The sequence below is a fragment of the Salvelinus fontinalis genome, chromosome 39 (genome assembly GCF_029448725.1).
Source record: "Salvelinus fontinalis isolate EN_2023a chromosome 39, ASM2944872v1, whole genome shotgun sequence".
In the NCBI taxonomy this organism is placed as follows: Eukaryota; Metazoa; Chordata; class Actinopteri; order Salmoniformes; family Salmonidae; genus Salvelinus; species Salvelinus fontinalis.
The window spans coordinates 26,163,525-26,190,080 of record NC_074703.1 but is presented as its reverse complement, the minus strand read 5'-3'; the positions used below and the strand labels follow the sequence as shown (position 1 = coordinate 26,190,080).

General features: G+C 45.8%; 1 protein-coding gene across 3 annotated transcripts in view; it reads right to left on the bottom strand.

Moving 5' to 3' along the window:
• Positions 1–26,078, bottom strand: part of LOC129838642 (protein bicaudal D homolog 1-like) — a 38,685-nt gene extending 12,607 nt beyond the window's left edge. Inside the window, exons 1-2 of one of the 3 annotated variants that reach the window (XM_055905752.1) lie at positions 25,399–26,078; positions 40–252 (exon numbers count right to left, since the gene is read on the bottom strand). In XM_055905752.1, coding sequence (XP_055761727.1) covers positions 40–252; positions 25,399–25,614 — 429 coding nt within the window. In that variant the 5' untranslated portion in view covers positions 25,615–26,078. The remainder of the gene's footprint in view (positions 1–39; positions 253–25,398) is intronic. The other 2 variants (XM_055905753.1, XM_055905754.1) reach the window with 2 other exon arrangements.
• Between the last annotated feature and the right edge of the window lie 478 nt (positions 26,079–26,556).

Below are 26,556 nucleotides of genomic sequence, written 5' to 3'. Positions count from 1 at the left end.
TTGTACAAGCATCATTGTAACAGAGTCTCAGAGCCTCACCTCTCTGAGCTCCTGCAGCAGGGTACTGAGGTGTTCGTTGTCGGCTTGTGTGTTGACTGTGACGGCCCGGCTCTGTTTGAGCTCTGACTGGATCCCCAGAAGGCGACTCATGTAGTATGCCTCCTTAGTGGCTGACTCCTGCAGGAGGGTCTCTTCGTTGGTCTCCCCGTCCGCAGCCACCTTACGCTGGGTGGAGAAGGTCTGGCCAAATGCCTGGGGAGGGGCAGATGACGGGTGAGAGAGAAGTTATGACGTTTCAGTCGCATCACATCATAGGATGTCCTGGTTATGTAAATGTTATTTTCTGACTTCGATAACATTTATTGATAGGCAAAGAGCAACCACCATCTGAAACTCTTCCACCATTTAGTCTGGTCTGGTGTACATTGCAGACAGCATAACAAAACCCCACAGGGCCAGACTGAAACCAGTTGAGACACACACACACACACACACACACACACACACACACACACACACACACACACACACACACACACACACAGTAGATTCATTGTGCAGCCCTAACACACACACAAAATGGAGAGAGGCAAAGAATCCTGCTCCCCTCTGAGCTTCTAGAAGCAGAACACCGAACACAGCACGCTACTCACTTTTCGGTGTGGAAGCACTTTAAATGATGTGGTGCTAAACCTAAACGTAACCTAAATATAATGATCATGTAAATACATACGATTAAGTGCACTTAACGTAAAGTCGGACAAGAGGAAAGACAAACGTAATATTCCCTACAGGGACACTGAATAAGTACAGTCTACAGAAACAGCCATGCAGGGACTCCACAGTGGACTACCACAGGCTATTAGTTCAGCTTCAGCGGTGGGATTCAGACTCACGGTTCCACACTGTAATAGAGAGAGTCATGATTTTGCACAGAGATGTATTTGTGTCAACTAACAGGTTCCGCATACTTAAACATCAGAACTATTGGAGATACTGAGGAACGTTTGGATGCTGTGTAGTTTAATGACTGTTATATATTCTGTTTTGAAGCTGTTTGCAACTGAAAAGGGACGAGACCTTTTCTCCAGCGTTTGAAGGTTTAAAGGTCATGTGTGGTTTGATGATGATGATGATGATGATGATGCACTGCCCTTCACCTGCCAACACGCGCGTCATATATATACATATATATTTTTATATATGTACATACACACACACACAAAATCATACACTATGTCAGATGTCACTATATGCTAGCTTTTTATGAAAGGTGTCCTTTAATAAAGAAAGCACATAAAATTTCAGCTGGATTTCCAAATGCAAGTACAGTACATAGTAAAGAGATATACAGCGCCTACAGTTGAAGTCGGAAGTTTACATACACTTAGGTTGGAGTCATTTAAACTCGTTTAAACCACTCCACAAATTTCTTGTTAACAAACTATAGTTAGGATATCTACTTGGCGCATGACACATGTAATTTTTCCAACAATTGTTTACAGACAGATTATTTCACTTATAATTCACTGTATCTCAATTCTAGTGGGTCAGAAGTTTACATACACTAAGTTGACTGTGCCTTTAAACAGCTTGGAAAATTCCAGAAAAGAATGTCATGGCTTTAGAAGCTTCTGATAAGCTAATTGACATCATTTGAGTCAATTTGAGGTGTACCTGTGGATGTATTTCAAGGCCTACCTTCAAACTCAGTGCCTCTTTGCTTGACATCATGGGAAAATCAAAAGAAATCAGCCAAAACCTCAGAAAAGTCTGGTTCATCCTTGGGAGCAATTTCCAAATGCCTGAAGGTACCACGTTCATCTGTACAAACAATAGTACGCAAGTATAAACACCATGGGACCACGCAGCCGTCATACCGTTCCGGAAGGAGATGCGTTCTGTCTCCTAGAGATGAACGTACTTTGGTGCGAAAAGTTCAAATCAATCCCAGAACAACAGCAAAGGACCTTGTGAAGATGCTGGAGGAAACAGGTACAAAAGTATCTATATCCACAATAAAACAAGTCCTATATCGACATAACCTGAAAGGCCGCTCAGCAAGGAAGAAGCCGCTGCTCCAAAACCACCATATAAAAGCCAGACTACGTTTTGCAACTGCACAAGGGGTCAAAGATCGTACTTTTTGGAGAAATGTCCTCTGGTCTGATGAAACACAAATAGAACTGTTTGGCCATAATGATCATCGTTATGTTTGGAGGGAAAAGGGGGAGACTTGCAAGCCGAAGAACACCATCCCAACTGTGAAGCACGGGGGTTGGCAGCATCATGTTGTGGGGGTGCTTTGCTGCAGGAGGGACTGGTGCACTTCACAAAATAGATGGCATCATAAGGGAGGAAAATTATGTGGATATATTGAAGCAACATCTCAAGACATCAGTCAGGAACTTAAAGCTTGGTCGCAAATGGGTCTTCCAAATTGACAATGACCCCAAGCATACTTCCAAAGTTGGGGCAAAATGGCTTAAGGTCAAGGTATTGGAGTGGCCATCACAAAGCCCTGACGTCAATCCTATAGAAAATGTTTGGGCAGAACTGAAAAAGCATGTGTGAGCAAGGAGGCCTACAAACCTGACTCAGTTATACCAGCTCTGTCAGGAGGAATGGGCCAAAATCCACCCAACTTATTGTTGGAATCTTGTGGAAGGTTACCCAAAACGTTTGACCCAAGTAAAACAATTTAATGGCAATGCTACCAAATACTAATTGAGTGTATGTAAACTTCTGACCCACGGGGAATGTGACGAAAGAAATAAAAACTGAAATAAATCATTCTCTCTACTATTATTCTGACATTTCACATTCTTAAAATAAAGTGGTGATCCTAACTGACCTAACTGACAGGGAATTCTTACTCGGATTAAATGTCAGGAATTGTGAAAAACTGAGTTTAAATGTATTTGGCTAAGGTGTATGTTAACTTCCGACTTCAACTGTATATTACCCATGGCAAGCAACTGGTCTACCAATCTATGGTCAAAGAGGTGGGTCATACCTATATACATGCATGAGGAATAACTCACACTATGACCGCATACATCAAGGTAAAAGCCACATTAAATCATTGTTTTTCTACACCTCTACGGGTTGAGTAAATGTCATCCTAAACGAAACAATTTCCCCTACAATTTCATTACAATGGCATCAACTCTTATCGCAGCCACTCACTTTAAGTGGAGAAGAGAAGCTGAGTTTGAATCCCAAATGGCACCCTATTCCCTATATAGTGCACTACTTTTGACCAGAGTCCTGAAGGGCTCCATATAGGAAATAGGGTGCCATTTGGGATGCCTACCCTAACGCTGGTCATCCAATTCCCTCTGACAGTAGAGTAGAACATTCTCCCCGCTTGACTAGAGACAGATGGGGCGTTACAGAGCAGAGCAGAACAAGCCACAGTGCCACCAAGCCTTTTTATTTGCTGCAAATCCCAATATGTAGTCTCTCTCGAGGCACTCTGTCTGGCTAGGACATACATTATCCTAGTGTGGCTATGTCTCTGCCTGGCTAGGACAGACATTATCCTAGTGTGGCTATGTCTCTGTCTGGCTAGGACATACATTATCCTAGTGTGGCTATGTCTCTGTCTTGCTAGGACAGACATTATCCTAGTGTGGCTATGTCTCTGTCTGGCTAGGACAGACATTATCCTAGTGTGGCTATGTCTCTGACTGGCTAGGACAGACATTATCTTAGTGTGGCTATGTCTCTGTCTGGCTAGGACAGACATTATCCTAGTGTGGCTATGTCTCTGACTGGCTAGGACAGACATTATCCTAGTGTGGCTATGTCTCTGTCTGGCTAGGACAGACATTATCCTAGTGTGGCTATGTCTCTGTCTGGCTAGGACAGACATTATCCTAGTGTGGCTATGTCTCTGTCTGGCTAGGACAGACATTATCCTAGTGTGGCTATGTCTCTGACTGGCTAGGACAGACATTATCCTAGTGTGGCTATGTCTCTGACTGGCTAGGACAGACATTATCCTAGTGTGGCTATGTCTCTGACTGGCTAGGACATACATTATCCTAGTGTGGCTATGTCTCTGACTGGCTAGGACAGACATTATCCTAGTGTGGCTATGTCTCTGACTGGCTAGGACAGACATTATCTTAGTGTGGCTATGTCTCTGACTGGCTAGGACAGACATTATCTTAGTGTGGCTATGTCTCTGACTGGCTAGGACAGAGATTATCCTAGTGTGGCTATGTCTCTGACTGGCTAGGACAGACATTATCCTAGTGTGGCTATGTCTCTGTCTGGCTAGGACAGACATTATCCTAGTGTGGCTATGTCTCTGACTGGCTAGGACATACATTATCCTAGTGTGGCTATGTCTCTGACTGGCTAGGACAGACATTATCCTAGTGTGGTTATGTCTCTGTCTGGCTAGGACAGACATTATCCTAGTGTGGCTATGTCTCTGTCTGGCTAGGACAGACATTATCTTAGTGTGGCTATGTCTCTGTCTGGCTAGGACAGACATTATCCTAGTGTGGCTATGTCTCTGCCACACTAGGACAGACATTATCCTAGTTTGGCTATGTCTCTGTCTGGCTAGGACAGACATTATCTTAGTGTGGCTATGTCTCTGACTGGCTAGGACAGACATTATCCTAGTGTGGCTATGTCTCTGTCTGGCTAGGACAGACATTATCCTAGTGTGGCTATGTCTCTGACTGGCTAGGACAGACATTATCCTAGTGTGGTTATGTCTCAAATGAGACCCTATGTATTCCCTGTGTAGTGCACTTGTAACCAACATGAAACATTGACTCAGTTGTGTGGTAGCCTATATGAGCAGTGCTTCGAACAGACATTCCATGGGATAGAGATCAAGTTGAACTGCATCCGTGGGCTAACGCTTCAGTATGACTTAATATTTCAGCACCAAGGACAGTGACACTAACGGTACAAACGCTTACAAACTGGTCACCTGGTTTGCATGTTTCAGTTTGCTATACACTGAGTCATTGACAGCAATTCCTGCTTTTTGATATCAGGAAGTGGTGAGAGGAGAGGAGATGAGATGAGAGGAAGTGTCTCATTATATTATCCCTCAGAGGAGAGGACACTGTCTCTGCTCCTTCTAAAGATAAATAAATGACATCATTTACAGGAAGAGGCTGAGTCAGCAGACATACTGCTAGGATGCTCTAGTGAGGGAGAAGCACAGAGAAGCTTTAGGGCTGTAGTCTAGAGAGGTATTAAGAGCACATGGGGGGTTTAGGGCTCTAGTCTAGAGAGGTATTAAGAGCACATGGAGGGTTTAGGGCTCTAGTCTAGAGAGGTATTAAGAGAACATGGAGGGTTTAGGGCTCTAGTCTAGAGAGGTATTAAGAGAACATGGAGGGTTTAGGGCTCTAGTCTAGAGAGGTATTAAGAGAACATGGAGGGTTTAGGGCTCTAGTCTAGAGAGGTATTAAGAGCACATGGGAGGGTTTATGGCTCTAGTCTAGAGAGGTATTAAGAGCACATAGGAGGGTTTATGGCTCTAGTCTAGAGAGGTATTAAGAGAACATGGGGGGTTTAGGGCTCTAGTCTAGAGAGGTATTAAGAGCACATGGGAGGGTTTATGGCTCTAGTCTAGAGAGGTATTAAGAGCACATAGGAGGGTTTATGGCTCTAGTCTAGAGAGGTATTAAGAGCACATGGGAGGGTTTAGGGCTGTAGTCTAGAGAGGTATTAAGAGCACATGGGAGGGTTTATGGCTCTAGTCTAGAGAGGTATTAAGAGCACATAGGAGGGTTTATGGCTCTAGTCTAGAGAGGTATTAAGAGCACATGGGAGGGTTTAGGGCTGTAGTCTAGAGAGGTATTAAGAGCACATGGGAGGGTTTATGGCTCTAGTCTAGAGAGGTATTAAGAGCACATGGAGGGTTTATGGCTCTAGTCTAGAGAGGTATTAAGAACACATGGGGGTTTAGGGCTCTAGTCTAGAGAGGTATTAAGAGCACATGGGGGGTTTAGGGCTCTTTCCAACAGACAGACACACTCAGGAATGCCTGGTCAAGCAGTCAAACACAGTCTATGGTCCTCATCCAAAAGATGGTGGTGACAGTAGTGATGGAATGATCAAACCGCAGCTGCTGGTTCTGAAGTCCGCCCCGGTTGAAAACATGGCAGTTCAAACCCGCAGGTTGGTATTGGTTTCCACAGAGAGGCAGACTGTCTGAGACGTAATCTGATGTCATCCCCTGTGCTTTCTCTCTTCTCCGTCTTCTCTCGCTCTCCTTCCCTCACTCTCTCTCTCTGTTTTAGGTTTGTCCTTGTCTCAGAGAGAGAGAGTGTGTGTGAGAGAGCAAGAAAGAGAGAGAGAGAAGAGAGAGGAGAGAAAGCACAGGGGATGACATTAGATTACATCGTATACCATGGAAGTGATATTAGCCTCTCGATATACTGATGATCAACCGGAGACGTTTCCTGGAATCTCCAATATGACAGAAAGTAAACAATACCACAGACAATAACAGACTGTGGCGTCTGAGGTGTGTGTGTGAGTGTCTGTGTGACTTGTGTGTGTGTCACTATAACATTGCCACAGGAAACTGGGTCTTTTTAAGTCCACTTCTTCACTCTGGTTCTCATCACAGACTGTCACGTTCGTCGTATGGAGGAAGAGAGGAGGACCAAGGCGCAGCGTGATACGAATACATTCTTCTATTTATTAATAACGAAACAAAGAACACTTAAACAAACTAATCAAAACAACAAAACGAACGTGAAGCTATATATATATATACACTGCTCAAAAAAATAAAGGGAACACTTAAACAACACAATGTAACTCCAAGTCAATCACACTTCTGTGAAATCAAACTGTCCACTTAGGAAGCAACACTGATTGACAATAAATTTCACATGCTGTTGTGCAAATAGAATAGACAAAAGGTGGAAATTATAGGCAATTAGCAAGACCCCCCAAAACAGGAGTGATTCTGCAGGTGGTGACCACAGACCACTTCTCAGTTCCTATGCTTCCTGGCTGATGTTTTGGTCACTTTTGAATGCTGGCGGTGCTCTCACTCTAGTGGTAGCATGAGACGGAGTCTACAACCCACACAAGTGGGTCAGGTAGTGCAGTTCATCCAGGATGGCACATCAATGCGAACTGTGGCAAAAAGGTTTGCTGTGTCTGTCAGCGTAGTGTCCAGAGCATGCAGGCGCTACCAGGAGACAGGCCAGTACATCAGGAGACGTGGAGGAGTGCTCCCGGATCCGGTGCTCCCGGATCCGGGGTAGAGGCTCGTTAGAGGTTAAGTGTTCCCTTTATTTTTTGGAGCAGTGTATAAAGTGCAGACACAAGCAACAAATACATAGACAATAACCCACGAAATCCCTAAAGAATATGGCTGCCTAAATATGGTTCCCAATCAGAGACAATGATAAACAGCTGCCTCTAATTGAGAACCTGTCACGCCCTGGCCTTAGTTATCTTTGTTTTCTTTATTATTTTAGTTAGGTCAGGGTGTGACATGGGGGATGTTTGTGTGTTTTGTCTAGTCGAGGGTGTGTGTATTGTCTAGGGGGTTCATAGAGTTCATGGGGTTGTGTTCAGTGTAGGTGTTTAGGTAAGTCTATGCTTGCCTGGATTGGTTCTCAATTAGAGACAACTGTCTATCGTTGTCTCTGATTGGGAGCCATATTTAAGGCAGCCATAGGCATTAGGTAGGTTGTGGGTAATTGTCTATGTTTGACGTTAGTAGCTTGTGTCTACACTTTCGTTTTGTAGCTTCACGGTCGTTTGTTGTTTTGTCTAGTTTGTATTAGTGTCCGTTTCATCTTCAAATAAATAAAAGATGTATTTATATCACGCTGCGCCTTGGTCCTCTCTTTCACCTAAAGACGATCGTGACAGAACCAATCTAGGCAACCATAGACATACAAACACCTAGACTAGAAAACACCCCATAAACATACAAAACCCCTAGACTAGATGAAAACACATAAATCCCCCATGTCACACCCTGACCTAACCAAAATAATAAAGAAAACAAAGATCACTAAGGCCAGGGCGTGACACAGACAGATGTTCCTGTCATTCAGAGGTCTCTAACCACTTACACTCACTCATAGTCCAGGTGTTACATAGAAATCTGTGCCCCCAGAAATCTGTGCCACTCACTCATACAGTCCTACAGTACTCTTCAGGTATCACTAAGACATTTGTTTTACTGTTTTGTGTCCTACTTTCAGAGAGACATCCTCCTGGCACAGTACCTTAGGGACATCTCCATCACCCGCTCAACTTAGAGAGCAATTATTATTTTTTAAGACCTTTACTGGCCCAAGAGTTACATCATTAAAAGAAAAGACTTTACTTCATTTTAACGTACCTAGAACATTTTAACTTAGCCCACTCCTCATATACTGTACATAGAACCCCCCTGATGCCCCACACCCCTACAAAGTCCCCCAGACGGTTCACCAGCCCCCATATACTGTACATGCTCCAGTGTGAGCCGAGCCCACACCAGCCCCAACAGCACAGCTCTGCTGTCCCTACACTCTTCCCCTGCATCTCATGTTTCCTGGTCTTCCACATTGCCACATTCCACATTGCCCCAACAGGTAGTTTACTAGGCAGTCCCTTCACCTGTTGGCTACGCCTTCCTAGGCCTTCCAACCTGTAGGTCCAGAGTCAACCCCAACCTTAGCCCTGTACATCACCCACCAAGGACAGCCTGGATCAAGAAAACAACAGATGCTGCACTGTACCCCCCCCCCCCCCCCCCCCCCATAGAACAAACACCCCCCCACTGATGGATCAAGGTGCGTCACGTATCTGTTCTTAGCGATAGCCACATAGATCATCAGTACGCTTCTCTATCGGAGGCTTACACAGGGTAGCGCCAACATCCTCTCAGAGAATAGCCGGGTCCCAAATCCCCCGGCCACCCTGTTGCCCTCAGCCCATGCAGATGCTCTTTCTGAGCCACCGTCACAGCCACCGTCACTGCCACCGTCACAGCCACCACAAACAGAGCCTTTTTGCCTGGCTGTGCGAAAGGCCCCCAGCCCTGGAGTCTTGAACTATAGGATCATTTCCCTCACCCTCCTGGTGTTCCCCCGGCGGTCCAGTCTCTGCTTAATCCCCATAATCTCTCTCCACAAGCGTGGTAGTGCAGAATGGACGTGCTGCAGCAGCCTAGTGGACTCTATGGAGGAATCCTCCACCATGTCGCTGGCCGGATTTCTACCCAACCTCTTCTTGCAGGTGACCCAACTTTGTGAACCACGCTCTCACAAGCTGGCAGAGGTCAGCACTCTGATCTGGGTAAGTGGGTGGTGAAAATGTTGCTCCTCCATTATCCATGCTCCTGGCTGTGCAACATCTCGGTGAACACCCAGAGCACAGCGCAGTATTAAGGAGTAATGGCTGACATATATCGACCTGTTCCTGTCGTACCCAAGGTCCCCTGGCCTCCTCAGAACAGCCCAAGCCGTGTCTATCCAGGTACAGAAGTCTCTGCACAGCTTGCAGACAGAAAGCTGTCACTCTGGACCCAATGTCCACCAGCCCTTGGCCCTCCTCATGCAAACGAAGGTGTAACGCTGCAAAAGGCAGAAAGGGCAATACATTTGCCATTTTAACAGACACTCTGATCCAGAGCGAGCGCCTATGTAGCACACGGGGTGTGAAACTTACTCCTCAGCCTTAAGTGTCCCGCTTGCGTCACCTCATTAGCTGGCTTTTGAGGTGGCGTGATCAGCTAAGACACTTGAGGGAGGATGGTCACGTGTGTTTGGGAGGCAGAGGTCCCGAGTTCGCGCCACACGGGACTGGACCACGCAGACTGACTGCGAGACCACACCCTGCGGAGGGAGCCACCAGACGGCGGCAGAGAAAGAGACAGACTGTCTGCTCCTCTGAGACAGACTGTCTGCTCCTCTGACAGAGCACCTCTCAGTCTTTATAGTCTCATAGGACACCATGGTCTGCAGAGAGGATGGCAGGGAAAGTGGCTTTTAATGATTACTATAACAACAGACTATTTTACATTCTCCCAACCCCTCTCTTTCTACCTCTCACAGCCAGCCTGACAGAGAAGAATGGGAGAAATATTAGCATTTTGAAATTGTTTCTTGCACTTTGCCTGTTTTCACCGTCTCTTTCTATCACTTGTCTTTTCCCCTCTCTCTATATATATTTCCCTTTTTCTCCCGCTCTCTTCCATTTCTCTTTATCTCTCATTTTTTCCTCCCCTTTGTGTCTTTAGACAACTACTCTAACCGAATACTAATGGACCGTACCTCTGAGTTTCTCACACTGTCCCTCCCTGTAGAGCTAGCCAGTGTTGTGGACTGCCAGTGCCAAGGAGTCACAGAGCTTTCTGCTGTGGTATCAACACACCAAACAACACACATCAGCCAAAAGGGGTCGAATGAACGTGACCTACACGCTTAATTTTTTTAAATCTTCGTTACCTAAGTGGACACTCACACACATCAGTATTCAGCAACCATTCTCACAGAAAGCCCTTTCCCAAGACTATAGACGGATTCACCATACTGCCTTGTCTCTCCTCTCTCCCTCTCTTCCCTCTCCGGTTCTCTTTCTTTCTCTTTATAATGGATAGACAGTACCCTTTCACCGTCCCTTCTCCCTCAGATGGACTCAGCTGGCCCACTCATTAACAGGGGTGATGTCATCATTAGGAGCTCTTGGAGCTCACACAGGGCCATGCTCTGGCACAGTGACACCCTGTTAAACTCTCCATTTCCCACCATCGTGGATCTGTCAGGAGCCATCTGATCTGTGCCAGACTAATACAGACCAGCAGAGTGTATCTCCACCTGTGGAGAGAAACACTGGTCTCCAGCCCTGGACACACACACTCCTGTTAGATACACAGCCTCTCTTCTACCCCCTAGTATGTACAATGCAGGATTTAATTCCAGCCCAGCTCTAAAACCCACCTGATTCAACTACTGTAACTAAGGTCTCGATAATTATGGAATGCTTGAATCAGGGTGCTGGGCTGGAACAAATACCTGCACGTCCTATAGCTCTCCCAGGACAAGGGTTGGTGACAGCGGCTGTCATATCTTAGTGACCTCACACTAAACTCACAGCATGGGGCCCAGTTCGATCGATATAAAGGACATATCACTGTTAGTTAATTGACTTTTTTCTGCCTGGTCGGTCGATGACACAGTGACAGTGGAGGACCTCTGGATGGGAGTATTAAAACTATAGCTGATCCCCCCCCCCCCTCTGGGTGACAGGAGGTGGGCTGGAGGGAGGGGAGTGGTGTGGGGATTCAAATATAATTCATTCTCTAGACATTGCACTGTACATGTAACTGCCAAAATAAATGAAACACTTGAGTAAATAAAGGATGCAGAGTATATTGAAATCAGATGCTTCCACACACATGTGGTGCCTGAGTTAATTAAGCAATTAACATCCCATCATGCTTAGGGTCATGCCCAGTTGCCCATTATTTTGACTACCATGGCAAGAAGAAGAGATCTCAGTGACTTTGAAAGAAGGGTCTCAGAGGACAATAGGGGGCTTAAATGGTGTGTGTGTGTGTGTGTGTGTGTGTGTGTGTGTCTCAGTCCCCAGATCTCAACCCAATTGAACACTTATGGGAGATTCTGGAGCGGCGCCTGAGACAGCGTTTTCCACCACCATCAACAAAACACCAAACTATGGAATTTCTTGTGGAAGAATGGTGTTTCATCCTTCCAATAGACACCTGTAGAATCTATGCCAAGGTGTACTGAAGCTGTTCTGGTTTGTGTTGGCCCAACGCCCTATTAAGACACTATGTTGGTGTTTCCTTTATTTCGGCTGTTACAAAGTCGGAAGTTTAGGTTGGAGTCATTAAAACTCGTTTTTCAACCACTCCACAAATTTCTTGATAACAAACTAATGTTTTGTCAAGTCGGATAGGACATCTACTTTGTGCATGACACAAGTAATTTTTCCAACAATCGTTGACCCACAGATTATTTCACTTATAATTCACTGTATGACAATTCCAGTAGGTCAGACGTTTACATACACTAAGTTGACTGTGCCTTTAAACAGCTTGGAAATTCCAGAAAATAATGTCATTGCTTTAGAAGCTTCTGATAGGCTAATTGACATCATTTGAGTCAATTGGGGGATGTACCTGTGGATGTATTTCAAGGCCTACCTTCAAACTCAAACTTGGCTTGACATCATGGGAAAATCAAAATAAATCAGCCATGACCTCAGAAAAAAAATTGTAGACCTCCACCATTCTGGTTCATCCTTGGGAGCAATTTCCAAATGCCTGAAGGTACCACGTTCATCTGTACAAACAATAGTACGCAAGTATAAACACCATGGGACCACGCAGCCGTCATACCGTTCAGGAAGGAGACGCGTTCTGTCTCCTAGAGATGAACGTACTTTGGTGCGAAAAGTGCAAATCAATACCAGAACAACAGCAAAGAACCTTGTGAATGTGCTGGAGGAAACAGGTACAAAAGTATCTATATCCACAGTAAAACAAGTCCTATATAGACATAACCTGAAAGGCTGGTCAGCAAGGAAGAAGCCACTGCTCCAAAACCACCATATAAAAGCCAGACTACATTTTGCAACTGCACATGGGGACAAAGATTGTACTTTTTGGAGAAATGTCCTCTGGTCTGATGAAACAAAACTAGAACTGTTTGGCCATAATGATCATCGTTATGTTTGGAGGAAAAAGGGGGCGGCTTGCAAGCCGAAGAACACCATCCCAACCGTGAAGCACAGGGGTGGCAGCCTCATGTTGTGGGGGTGCTTTGTTGCAGGAGGGACTGGTGCACTTCACAAAATAGATGGCATCATAAGGGAGAAAAATTATGTGGATATATTGAAGCAACATCTCAAGACATCAGTCAGGAAGTAAAGCTTGGTCGCAAATGGGTCTTCCACATGGACAACAACCCCAAGCATACTTCCAAAGTTGTGGCGTATTGGCTTAATGACAACAAAGTCAAGGTATTGGAGTGACCATCCCAAAGCCCCGACCTCAGTCCTATAGACAATTTGTGGGCAGAACTGTGCGAGGAAGGAGGCCTACAAACCTGACTCAGTTACACCAGCTCTGTCAGGAGGAATGGGCCAAAATTCACCCAACTTATTGTGGGAAGCTTGTGGAAGGCTACCCGAAACGTTTGACCCAAGATAAACAATTTAAAGACAATGCTACCAAATACTAATTGAGTGTATGTAAACTTCTGACCCACTGCAAATGTGATGAAATAAATAAAAGCTGAAATAATTCATTCTCTCTACTATTATTCTGACATTTCACATTCTTAAAATAAAGTGGTGATCCTAACTGACCTAAGACAGGGAATTTTTACTTGTATTAAATATCAGGAATTGTGAAAAACTGAGTTTAAATGCATTTGGCTAAGGTGTATGTAAACTTTCGACTTCAACTGTATGCCCGCGCCTCGCATACACACAGTTATGTACTGTATTCATCTCCTCCCCATCAAACCCCCATAAGTCCACAGGTAATCACGCAACACAGCCCATGAAGAAATTATCTATCTATCATATGAGGTGTTTTTGCAAGCTAACTCTCACCAAACACTGTGCATGAGCCTCAGAATCAATCAGCACAATACACCTTATCCTTACCGCATGCCCGGTTTGTATGCCCCTCTCACTGTGTCCTGATTAGCTGAGTTAGAGAGATCGCTAGCTAAGGGTTAGCAGCACATGGCTCAGCAGCCTTAAACAGATACTAATCAATACAGGGCCCAAGAGGGCTGCAGACTTGGGAGACCCAGTGCTCTTTGAAGGAGCCCCACTGCAGCACAGCACAGAACACAGGCCTTTTGAAGTACACCCTCTCTGGAAGATAACCTTGGGTTGGGTGGACATGACCAGGAATAGAACAGGAGATAGGCAGGGTGGGTAGATTTTGTTCTAACTCAGCTTGAACACAACACGTTTAACTGATAGTGAGAGGGCGATCTCTCTGTGTCTCTGTTCTGCTTCCTCGCTAGTCTCCACCTCGGTGCATCATGCCAGTGTGTGTGTCACGTGCGTGTAATATGATGGTGTCCTATCATGCATGGATGGTATTCTGAGATGTGTCTGTAGGGATGGAAGGAATCTTTCAGTCAGGTCACATCGCCCCCCCCCTTCGCTCCAACCACTCCATCAACAACCACACTAGGAACACTTCTGAGAGGGTGGCTGAGAGCAGTATCTCATGAGTCTAAGGGTTAATTATGGGAGAGCCACAGCCTCATATTGTTGAATTATTCAGCCTATCCCTGTGCTCTATGTGAGTAATACAGACTGACATCAGGCATCCAGAGGTTTTACCAGCCGTCTCTTAGGTGCCTGTGAACATGTGACCAAGAGGAAGATCATTTAATGAGAGAGGCAGATGGCACCCTAAAGGGCTCCGGTCAAAAGTAGTGCACTATGTAGGGAATAGGTTGCCACTTGGAAGCAGGCCAGCTACATTAGCTGTTGAAGAAAAGTTAGCCTACCGATAAGGGACTTCATCCACTCTGGGGTTTAAAAGGTCTGTGAGACTTTAGCCATTCAGTCAAAGTAGGCCTCACTTATTTTTTTGCCCAGAGTGAATTGCCCAAAATAAACTGAAAAGATTCGCTGACACACTACAGTAAGTGTGCAGAAAAAGTTATTTTAGCATTTCAGTATTTTAGATAATTCTGCACAATAGCAGCATGATCAGATGAGGGATAGATTCCCAGCCAACTACACTATACCCTACAGTGGTCAAGACATAATGCAGTGGGCTAATGCTCTTTCCTAATAGACCTAAGTCATTCTCCTCGCTCTGAGAGTCAATGATAGACGGTCAGTAGCTATAGCGTAACTCACACTAATGCTTTAGCATAGACATGCAGACATTTGCTTCCTGTCAAGGTAAGGTCCAGGTAGCAGTGGCTCTCGGACACTGTTCTAGGATCAGCTTACCTTCCCACACATTCTAAAATTAACCATGGGGCCTTAGAACAGAAAACGGACCTGGGATCAGCGTCTAGGGACAACTTGATTATATACAGTATACTCTGTCAAGCTAGAGAAGGACGCATCCCATTGGTTGTTTGTGTATGACATCATGGGAGTTGAGGGTCGGGCGTTTCTGATTTTGCCTGACTGCAGTGCCAATGCACGCTGAATTTATCATCATTTTTACAATAAACCGCAAAACCCTTCCCCCTACTTCCCCTTTAACAGTCCTTGCTTCCAACGCGTGACCATAAAACCCTTCCCCATTTTAAAACCCCCTTCACAAGGGTCACACATGAATCATTCATCTCTCAATGCAAGAATAGAGACAAGCAGAGGAGACAATGTAGCCCAACAAGCTCATTACACTATCACTGATAGTCTTTATATTGTTCAACCCTAGGCTATTGGACCATGTTAAAGGATGGCGAGATGGATGGATTTAGGAAAATGCTGTTGGTGAGAATATAGTCGACAACACAGCAGTACTGTAGGCGGGTTAGGGCCCCAAAGGTGTGTGTGTAATATGTATAGCAGAGAGGAATATGGGGCAGACATAGATACAGGTGTGTGTATGTGGCATGATGTAATGTGTGTGTAATGTATAGCTATAGAGTGAGGGATGCTTTACAGGCTTAGATAGAGGAATGTATAGCAGAGAGGTGTAGATAGCCTGTTTACTCCACCCAGCTCCTCCCAGACACTGGTGCACTTTACACAGGAAATGGAAAACTCTCACTTCAAGCACTCTTAACAGTTACTGATATTCCCTCATCACTTCCTCCCTGGCCTTATACTCTCTCCATCTCTCTCTCTCTCTCTCTCTCTCTCTCCATTTGAGATTGAGTTTGCTAAATGAAGTAGCTCTGTAAACATACAACACAGTACATATACAGTGAGCTCCAAAAGTATTGGGACAGTGACCCATTTGAAGTTATTTTGGCTCTGTACTCCAGCACTTTGGATTTGAAATGATACAAGTGCAGACTGTCAGGTATTGGGACAATGTCACTTAAATATGTATTAAAGTAGTCAAAAGTGTAGTATTTGGTCCCATATTCCTAGCACACAATGACTATATCAAGCTTGTAACTCTACACATTTGTTGGATGCATTTGCTGTTTGTTTTGGTTGTGTTTCAGATGAGTTTGTGCCCAACAGAAATAAATGGTAAATAATGTATTGTGTCATCTTGGGAGTCTCTTTTATTGTAGAATATGTTTCTAAACACTTCTACATTAATGTGGATGTCACCATGATCACGGATAATCCTGAATGAATCATGAATAATGATGAGTGAGAAAGTAGTGAGTTGTGCGTTGTGAGAAAGTTGCGTACCCACACAAAAATGCTAACGTCCCCTGTTATGGTAATGGTGAGAGGTTAGCATGTCTTGGGGGTATGATATTTGTGCATCTGTAACATTCTCACTCATCATTATTCACGATTAATTCTGTACTATCTGTAATCATGGTAGCCTCCACATTAATGTACAAGTGTTTAGAAAACTACTATATTCTTCTTTACAATAAAAGCGACTCCAAAATGACACAATACATAATTGACCATTTATTTCTACTGAACACAAAATCATCTGAAACACAAAATACCCTCAAATGAAAGTTGACAGCATGCATTTTAACCTCGTGGTAATTGAATCATTTCAAAGTGCTGGAGAACAGAGCCAAATCCAAAGAATTGTCACTGTCCCAATACTTTTGGAGCTCACTGTACTACATGGTACTATAACCTACTCTTTGAAAACTACTTCCAATGAACAAATTAATGCACCAATTCCTGGATGGAGTGAGTGTACGTTACGTTCCCAAAGCAAATAAATAACATGAGCGGAGCCTAAATATACCTCCCTTCAAAACCAATCTAATGGGCTACTGCGGAGCAGGCTGATTAACATCAAGCTGTCAGTAGATCTTATTGCCAAGGCTGGTCCTTCTGGGTCCTGTCCCGTTGTTAACCAATGGCTATTAGATTATACCAGGCCTTCTGAAGAACTCAATTACCTAATGATTATATTACACCAGGAGTCAATTACATCATGTTTTAGAATTAACAAAATTACTTAAGATGTAGAGCAGAAGGCAGACTGTCACTAGGTTAATGTCTGAAATAGAAAATGTTGGTTTAAATTCAGGTTTAAATTTGTCTCAGGGAAATATCTAGCATAAACACTTGATAGTGCTTGGAATCACTGACTCCTGCTACCTGTACGCTGAGGAGATCTTGTGAGGTGCTTGAGTTGAAAATTAACAATCAGGCTTGTACATTCCCATGAAATGAATCTGACAGTCTAGCACAACACTACCATGATGAAAGCAGAGCATGCTATGATGAATCATTTATGACAAAGTCTCTCTTTTTCCCTTTCATCCAGTAAAGCTCACAGAGGGAACACAGTGGTCATGGTGGACTGTTTCCAGTAAAGCTCACAGAGGGAACACGGTGGTCATGGTGGACTGTTTCCAGTAAAGCTCACAGAGGGAACACGGTGGTCATGGTGGACTGTTTCCAGTAAAGCTCACAGAGGGAACACGGTGGTCATGGTGGACTGTTTCCAGTAAAGCTCACAGAGGGAACACGGTGGTCACGGTGGACTGTTTCCAGTAAAGCTCACAGAGGGAACACGGTGGTCATGGTGGACTGTTTCCAGTAAAGCTCACAGAGGGAACACGGTGGTCATGGTGGACTGTTTCCAGTAAAGCTCACAGAGGGAACACGGTGGTCATGGTGGACTGTTTCCAGTAAAGCTCAGAGAGGGAACACGGTGGTCATGGTGGACTGTTTCCAGTAAAGCTCACAGAGGGAACACGGTGGTCATGGTGGACTGTTTCCAGTAAAGCTCAGCGAGGGAACACGGTGGTCATGGTGGACTGTTTCCAGTAAAGCTCACAGAGGGAACACGGTGGTCATGGTGGACTGTTTCCAGTAAAGCTCACAGAGGGAACACGGTGGTCATGGTGGACTGTTTCCAGTAAAGCTCACAGAGGGAACACGGTGGTCATGGTGGACTGTTTCCAGTAAAGCTCACAGAGGGAACACGGTGGTCATGGTGGACTGTTTCCAGTAAAGCTCACAGAGGGAACACGGTGGTCATGGTGGACTGTTTCCAGTAAAGCTCACAGAGGGAACACAGTGGTCATGGTGGACTGTTTCCAGTAAAGCTCAGAGAGGGAACACGGTGGTCATGGTGGACTGTTTCCAGTAAAGCTCACAGAGGGAACACGGTGGTCATGGTGGACTGTTTCCAGTAAAGCTCACAGAGGGAACACGGTGGTCATGGTGGACTGTTTCCAGTAAAGCTCACAGAGGGAACACGGTGGTCATGGTGGACTGTTTCCAGTAAAGCTCACAGAGGGAACACAGTGGTCATGGTGGACTGTTTCCAGTAAAGCTCAGAGAGGGAACACAGTGGTGGTCATGGTGGACTGTTTCCAGTAAAGCTCAGAGAAGGAACACGGTGGACTGTGTCCAGTAAAGCTCACAGAGGGAACACGGTGGTCATGGTGGACTGTTTCCAGTAAAGCTCCCAGAGGGAACACGGTGGTCATGGTGGACTGTTTCCAGTAAAGCTCACAGAGGGAACACGGTGGTCATGGTGGACTGTTTCCAGTAAAGCTCACAGAGGGAACACGGTGGTCATGGTGGACTGTTTCCAGTAAAGCTCAGAGAGGGAACACGGTGGTCATGGTGGACTGTTTCCAGTAAAGCTCAGAGAGGGAACACGGTGGACTGTTTCCAGTAAAGCTCAGAGAAGGAACACGGTGGTCATGGTGGACTGTTTCCAGTAAAGCTCACAGAGGGAACACGGTGGTCATGGTGGACTGTTTCCAGTAAAGCTCAGAGAGGGAACACGGTGGACTGTTTCCAGTAAAGCTCACAGAGAGAACACGGTGGTCATGGTGGACTGTTTCCAGTAAAGCTCACAGAGGGAACACGGTGGTCATGGTGGACTGTTTCCAGTAAAGCTCAGAGAGGGAACACGGTGGTCATGGTGGACTGTTTCCAGTAAAGCTCAGAGAGGGAACACGGTGGTCATGGTGGACTGTTTCCAGTAAAGCTCACAGAGGGAACACGGTGGTCATGGTGGACTGTTTCCAGTAAAGCTCACAGAGGGAACACGGTGGTCATGGTGGACTGTTTCCAGTAAAGCTCACAGAGGGAACACGGTGGTCATGGTGGACTGTTTCCAGTAAAGCTCACAGAGGGAACACAGTGGTCATGGTGGACTGTTTCCAGTAAAGCTCAGAGAGGGAACACAGTGGTGGTCATGGTGGACTGTTTCCAGTAAAGCTCAGAGAAGGAACACGGTGGACTGTGTCCAGTAAAGCTCACAGAGGGAACACGGTGGTCATGGTGGACTGTTTCCAGTAAAGCTCCCAGAGGGAACACGGTGGTCATGGTGGACTGTTTCCAGTAAAGCTCACAGAGGGAACACGGTGGTCATGGTGGACTGTTTCCAGTAAAGCTCACAGAGGGAACACGGTGGTCATGGTGGACTGTTTCCAGTAAAGCTCAGAGAGGGAACACGGTGGTCATGGTGGACTGTTTCCAGTAAAGCTCAGAGAGGGAACACGGTGGACTGTTTCCAGTAAAGCTCAGAGAAGGAACACGGTGGTCATGGTGGACTGTTTCCAGTAAAGCTCACAGAGGGAACACGGTGGTCATGGTGGACTGTTTCCAGTAAAGCTCACAGAGGGAACACGGTGGTCATGGTGGACTGTTTCCAGTAAAGCTCAGAGAGGGAACACGGTGGTCATGGTGGACTGTTTCCAGTAAAGCTCACAGAGGGAACACGGTGGTCATGGTGGACTGTTTCCAGTAAAGCTCAGCGAGGGAACACGGTGGTCATGGTGGACTGTTTCCAGTAAAGCTCACAGAGGGAACACGGTGGTCATGGTGGACTGTTTCCAGTAAAGCTCACAGAGGGAACACGGTGGTCATGGTGGACTGTTTCCAGTAAAGCTCACAGAGGGAACACGGTGGTCATGGTGGACTGTTTCCAGTAAAGCTCACAGAGGGAACACGGTGGTCATGGTGGACTGTTTCCAGTAAAGCTCACAGAGGGAACACGGTGGTCATGGTGGACTGTTTCCAGTAAAGCTCAGAGAGGGAACACGGTGGTCATGGTGGACTGTTTCCAGTAAAGCTCAGAGAGGGAACACGTGGTCATGGTGGACTGTTTCCAGTAAAGCTCACAGAGGGAACACGGTGGTCATGGTGGACTGTTTCCAGTAAAGCTCAGAGAGGGAACACGGTGGTCATGGTGGACTGTTTCCAGTAAAGCTCAGAGAGGGAACACGGTGGTCATGGTGGACTGTTTCCAGTAAAGCTCACAGAGGGAACACGGTGGTCATGGTGGACTGTTTCCAGTAAAGCTCACAGAGGGAACACGGTGGTCATGGTGGACTGTTTCCAGTAAAGCTCACAGAGGGAACACGGTGGTCATGGTGGACTGTTTCCAGTAAAGCTCACAGAGGGAACACGGTGGTCATGGTGGACTGTTTCCAGTAAAGCTCAGAGAGGGAACACAGTGGTGGTCATGGTGGACTGTTTCCAGTAAAGCTCAGAGAAGGAACACGGTGGACTGTGTCCAGTAAAGCTCACAGAGGGAACACGGTGGTCATGGTGGACTGTTTCCAGTAAAGCTCCCAGAGGGAACACGGTGGTCATGGTGGACTGTTTCCAGTAAAGCTCACAGAGGGAACACGGTGGTCATGGTGGACTGTTTCCAGTAAAGCTCACAGAGGGAACACGGTGGTCATGGTGGACTGTTTCCAGTAAAGCTCAGAGAGGGAACACGGTGGTCATGGTGGACTGTTTCCAGTAAAGCTCAGAGAGGGAACACGGTGGACTGTTTCCAGTAAAGCTCAGAGAAGGAACACGGTGGTCATGGTGGACTGTTTCCAGTAAAGCTCACAGAGGGAACACGGTGGTCATGGTGGACTGTTTCCAGTAAAGCTCAGAGAGGGAACACGGTGGACTGTTTCCAGTAAAGCTCACAGAGAGAACACGGTGGTCATGGTGGACTGTTTCCAGTAAAGCTCACAGAGGGAACACGGTGGTCATGGTGGACTGTTTCCAGTAAAGCTCAGAGAGGGAACACGGTGGTCATGGTGGACTGTTTCCAGTAAAGCTCAGAGAGGGAACACATTGGTCATGGTGGACTGTTTCCAGTAAAGCTCACAGAGGGAACACGGTGGTCATGGTGGACTGTTTCCAGTAAAGCTCACAGAGGGAACACGGTGGTCATGGTGGACTGTTTCCAGTAAAGCTCACAGAGGGAACACGGTGGTCATGGTGGACTGTTTCCAGTAAAGCTCACAGAGGGAACACAGTGGTCATGGTGGACTGTTTCCAGTAAAGCTCAGAGAGGGAACACAGTGGTGGTCATGGTGGACTGTTTCCAGTAAAGCTCAGAGAAGGAACACGGTGGACTGTGTCCAGTAAAGCTCACAGAGGGAACACGGTGGTCATGGTGGACTGTTTCCAGTAAAGCTCCCAGAGGGAACACGGTGGTCATGGTGGACTGTTTCCAGTAAAGCTCACAGAGGGAACACGGTGGTCATGGTGGACTGTTTCCAGTAAAGCTCACAGAGGGAACACGGTGGTCATGGTGGACTGTTTCCAGTAAAGCTCAGAGAGGGAACACGGTGGTCATGGTGGACTGTTTCCAGTAAAGCTCAGAGAGGGAACACGGTGGACTGTTTCCAGTAAAGCTCAGAGAAGGAACACGGTGGTCATGGTGGACTGTTTCCAGTAAAGCTCACAGAGGGAACACGGTGGTCATGGTGGACTGTTTCCAGTAAAGCTCAGAGAGGGAACACGGTGGACTGTTTCCAGTAAAGCTCACAGAGAGAACACGGTGGTCATGGTGGACTGTTTCCAGTAAAGCTCACAGAGGGAACACGGTGGTCATGGTGGACTGTTTCCAGTAAAGCTCACAGAGGGAACACGGTGGTCATGGTGGACTGTTTCCAGTAAAGCTCACAGAGGGAACACGGTGGTCATGGTGGACTGTTTCCAGTAAAGCTCAGAGAGGGAACACGGTGGTCATGGTGGACTGTTTCCAGTAAAGCTCACAGAGGGAACACGGTGGTCATGGTGGACTGTTTCCAGTAAAGCTCACAGAGGGAACACGGTGGTCATGGTGGACTGTTTCCAGTAAAGCTCACAGAGGGAACACGGTGGTCATGGTGGACTGTTTCCAGTAAAGCTCAGCGAGGGAACACGGTGGTCATGGTGGACTGTTTCCAGTAAAGCTCACAGAGGGAACACGGTGGTCATGGTGGACTGTTTCCAGTAAAGCTCACAGAGGGAACACGGTGGTCATGGTGGACTGTTTCCAGTAAAGCTCAGAGAGGGAACACGGTGGTCATGGTGGACTGTTTCCAGTAAAGCTCACAGAGGGAACACAGTGGTCACGGTGGACTGTTTCCAGTAAAGCTCACAGAGGGAACACAGTGGTCACGGTGGACTGTTTCCAGTAGGAAGTAGCTAAAGTAGCTTTCCTTCTGAACTGAACCTGGTCTAAATGAGCAATGAGGAACAGAGTAGTCCAGCTCACAACGCATCAAGAAAAACCTAAAGAAGTGGATGTTTGATACTTTACCAATTTTAGCAGGTACTAACCCTGCATACTGCCATACACCCCAAGTATAACTCTGCACCCCAAAGCCAACTGTCAGCCCCAATAAACCAATCAAAGCTCAGCTTCAGTTTAAGACGTGACAGTTTATTCAGTTACTTCAGGACTCAGGGAAGATGATGAGGCAATTCTAGCTACAATGGCCTTTTCCCCGCTACACCAACTGGACCAGACCACTGTGTGAAAGACTACTATCCACAGGACTAGTAAAAGTAAGAAATCTACCTTTTCTCAAAGTGGTAAAGAAAACCTCTTATTACAGCGACGTGAGATAACTGTCAACAAATAGTCCAATCTAGATAGATCATTCTGCGATCAGTTGAGCCCTTTCCCCAGCAGCAGCGGTATGCCTGAGAAACATAGTGATCGATAGGAGTTAATTGAGATTAAATTAGGTATTGAGCTGACTGATGGAAACCTATACCAGATGAAGACTTTCTTTAAGGATCAGTGGCCATGGCCAAGGGGGAGAGATGAGGAGAGGGTGGAGAGGAGGAAGAAGGGGGACAGACAGCAATAGAGAGAGAACTGGGGGTGGTGTAGCAAATGGGGATGTGTGAACTTTACTCCTCTGCCTGAAGTGTCCCCACTCGCGCCGGTGAATAGATAGCTTCTTAGCAAGCAGTGTGATGTTCTTCACAGTATCACAGAAAACAGAATGAGGTGTGGGAAGAAAGAGAGGGGGAGATAGAGAGAGTGGAAGATAGGGTACTACAGCAAATGCTGAGCTGATTGACATCTAAATACACATGGTTTAAACTGCATATGACATATACAGAGTGGACAGGACAAGTCACAGGCATGCCTTCATTATTGGCTGCCTACACCATGTCCAAACCAATCTAACAGCGCTTCAGAATGTATGCCAGGTCCACCCCCCCCCCCCCCCCCCACACACACACACACACACACACACACACACACACACACACACACACACACACACACACACACACACACACACACACACACACACACACACACTGACCTTCAGTTACTGTAAATGCATTGTCAGCTGCCTACAGACACACCCGTCTGTATTATAGCTAACAAACCAGTGAATGAATACTGCCATAAGATTCCATACGGCAAAGAAAACACCGTTTGTTGCAGATCGACAGAGTATTTGTAAAAAATGTATTACACCTTGGCACAGTGTAGCTAATTAGCAAGAATTGATTATTGAAATGAACAGGAATCAATTACCAACCATGTTAGTGAAGCACAGACTTGGGTTGAAAAACAATTTAAAATGGCTCAATTACTTTTACATACATTGGAAAGTAAGTATTCAAAATATATATTTTTATTTGAAAAGATGAGTAATTTTTATGTATTTGGTAAGTATTTGAACAATTCTAATACACTGACTCAAATACACTCCCATGCATTTACCCAGGTATTTGAAAATAGTATTTGAAATAAGTATTTGGTTGACTATTTGGTTTATACAAATAACCATTAAAATACAAAAAAGTACTTGTTTCGGGCTGTGGATTTGAAAATGCTTACATTTGGAAAATACTCAAATACTCAGATTTTTAAAAACTTTTACGCCATATATTCAAATACACATTTAGTTGAACCCAAGTCTGATGGAGAAATATGTATTATGATTATATGTAGTGTAAAGGTGAAAAGGCTTGCTTTGATTAGACCAGTAATATAGAATTCTGGTTAAATCAAGTTCTGTCAGGCTTGATGATGCCCTTGATTTGCTTTGTAATCTTATTTTGTTTTTATATCAAACTCTAGTGAATTTAAAAATACTGACTGATTTATTGTGAAGCACGTGTTCACTGGGAACAATCAGAGAAAAAGATGTTGGGGAAGAAGAGAGACAGACACCAATTCTGAACAGAGAACAAAGGATATGGAGAGGAGCGAGAGAGAGAGGAGAGAATAGGAGAACAGAGGACAGAGAGAAGAGTGAGAGAGAGAGAGGAGAGGAAGAGGAAAGGAAGAGAGGATAGGAGAGAGCACTGTCCGACTCTGATGATTTTAGAGGTGTGACTCTTAGAGCAGGACATGACTAACACAAATGTGGGTGTGCCACTGAGTGAGTCTGCCAGCCAGATAGATAGTACCACTATAGTACACCATTCCCTAAGTACTGTATAGCGTACACAATGTTTCACAGACCTACTTTTTGAATAGATGGTTAACACTTCCCCCCATTGGTGTTCAAGTGTATTGCAGAATTCAGTATCTCTTAAAAAATCTGTTTATAGAGGCATGCAAAAGCTGTTTGACACATAATGAACAACCCCCACCCAGGCACGCAAAGTAGCCTACCACAACAAACATATGATATTCCATTGCACCAAAATGCGCATCAGTAGCACACCTTGGAAAGTCCATACCTGCGAGTCAGACTTGCGCATAGCATCAAGTTACTACGCTACTCCCTGCTCGGACAACAAAGCCCTCTCCGTCCCCTCCCAGTTCTCTGCTGAGGCCTGTGTATCTCTGACAGACTCAGATCCGCTGTGGGGTGTCTGACTGGTGCCAACTTCTGTGGATGAGGCGGGGGGCCCTGCCCAAATCTCGCTGACATCACCCATCCTTTAGAAGGGATGTAGTCTACCCGCTTGGGGCCGAATGAAGATGGATTTGGAGGCTAACTAATAAATGCATGTTTACGAATACATTTCCAGGAAGCACTGAACTTATATCACATGGGCCAATGTTTATGGTTAACTTAGGGTGTTATTTAATAGCGTGTTTTAAGTGGTTGATACCTCTTGTAGCTGCTCCAGCTCCTGTCGGAGTGCCTCTTGCTCGGCCTCTAGATCCGAATATTGCTGCTTCAGGGTCTGGTTCTCCTCCAGAACCACCAGACCGCACTCCGCAGCCCGGATCTTCTCCCGGTTCGCCTCCGCTAGCTCACGGGTCAAACGCTCCACCTCTGCCCGGCACTGCTCCACCGTCTCCCCGCATCCTCCTCCAGCAGCCATCGCCCTCCCTCTCTTCCCCTTCTCTCCTCTCCTCCTCGCCCCTGCGTCAGATGGGCAGAGAAGCGGAGGAAGAAAACAGATGTAGCCTACCGGACAACAATCTCCTCACCTCCTCCGTTGGAAGGAATCAACCGTGGAGTTTAAAAACGCATGAAAAGGGCGTTAACATCCCCGGAGCGAAATGATTGTGAACGAGAGATGAATCCCTCCATAGCTGATGTGTTGAATTGAACGGTTTCCCCTCTAGGCGTAGGGTCCAGCATCATCCCCCTTCCTCTTCTTTTTTTGCTTATTCATCGGGATGCGGACGCCATCTCTCTCTATTGCCATGAAGCAGCGGCAAGGTACACACAACTCTCGCTTATCCGTCTGATGCCTGTGGCTGTGACGTCGACCGTTCACCGGCACATCTCTCCCTCTGCCGTACGGTATGAATACTGCCCGTCACGCTGGGTTGGCCCACAGACAAGGAGGACCATGTTTATGTTGACGATGACATCTGTTGCTTTTACACTCTTTATTCACCGTTGGTGATCACGGATTATTACTAAACTAATGTGGCAAGAAAGCTATAGGCCTATTCATTTGTTTTATACCATCCCCCTACACAAGGGGTTTTAATAATTTTCACCCAAGGATCCCTGATATATCTGATCCCTTTATATACAGTTGAAGTCGGAAGTTTACATACACTTAGGTTGGAGTCATTAAAACTCGTTTTTCAACCACTTCACAAATTTCTTGTTAATTAACAAACTATAGGTTTGCCAAGTCGGTTAGGACATCTACTTTGTGCATGACACAAGTAATGTTTCCAACAATTATTTACAGACAGATTATTTCACTTATAATTCACCGTATCACAATTCCAGTGGGTCAGAAGTTTACATACACTAAGTTGACTGTGCCTTTAAACAGCTTGGACAATTCCAGAAAATAATG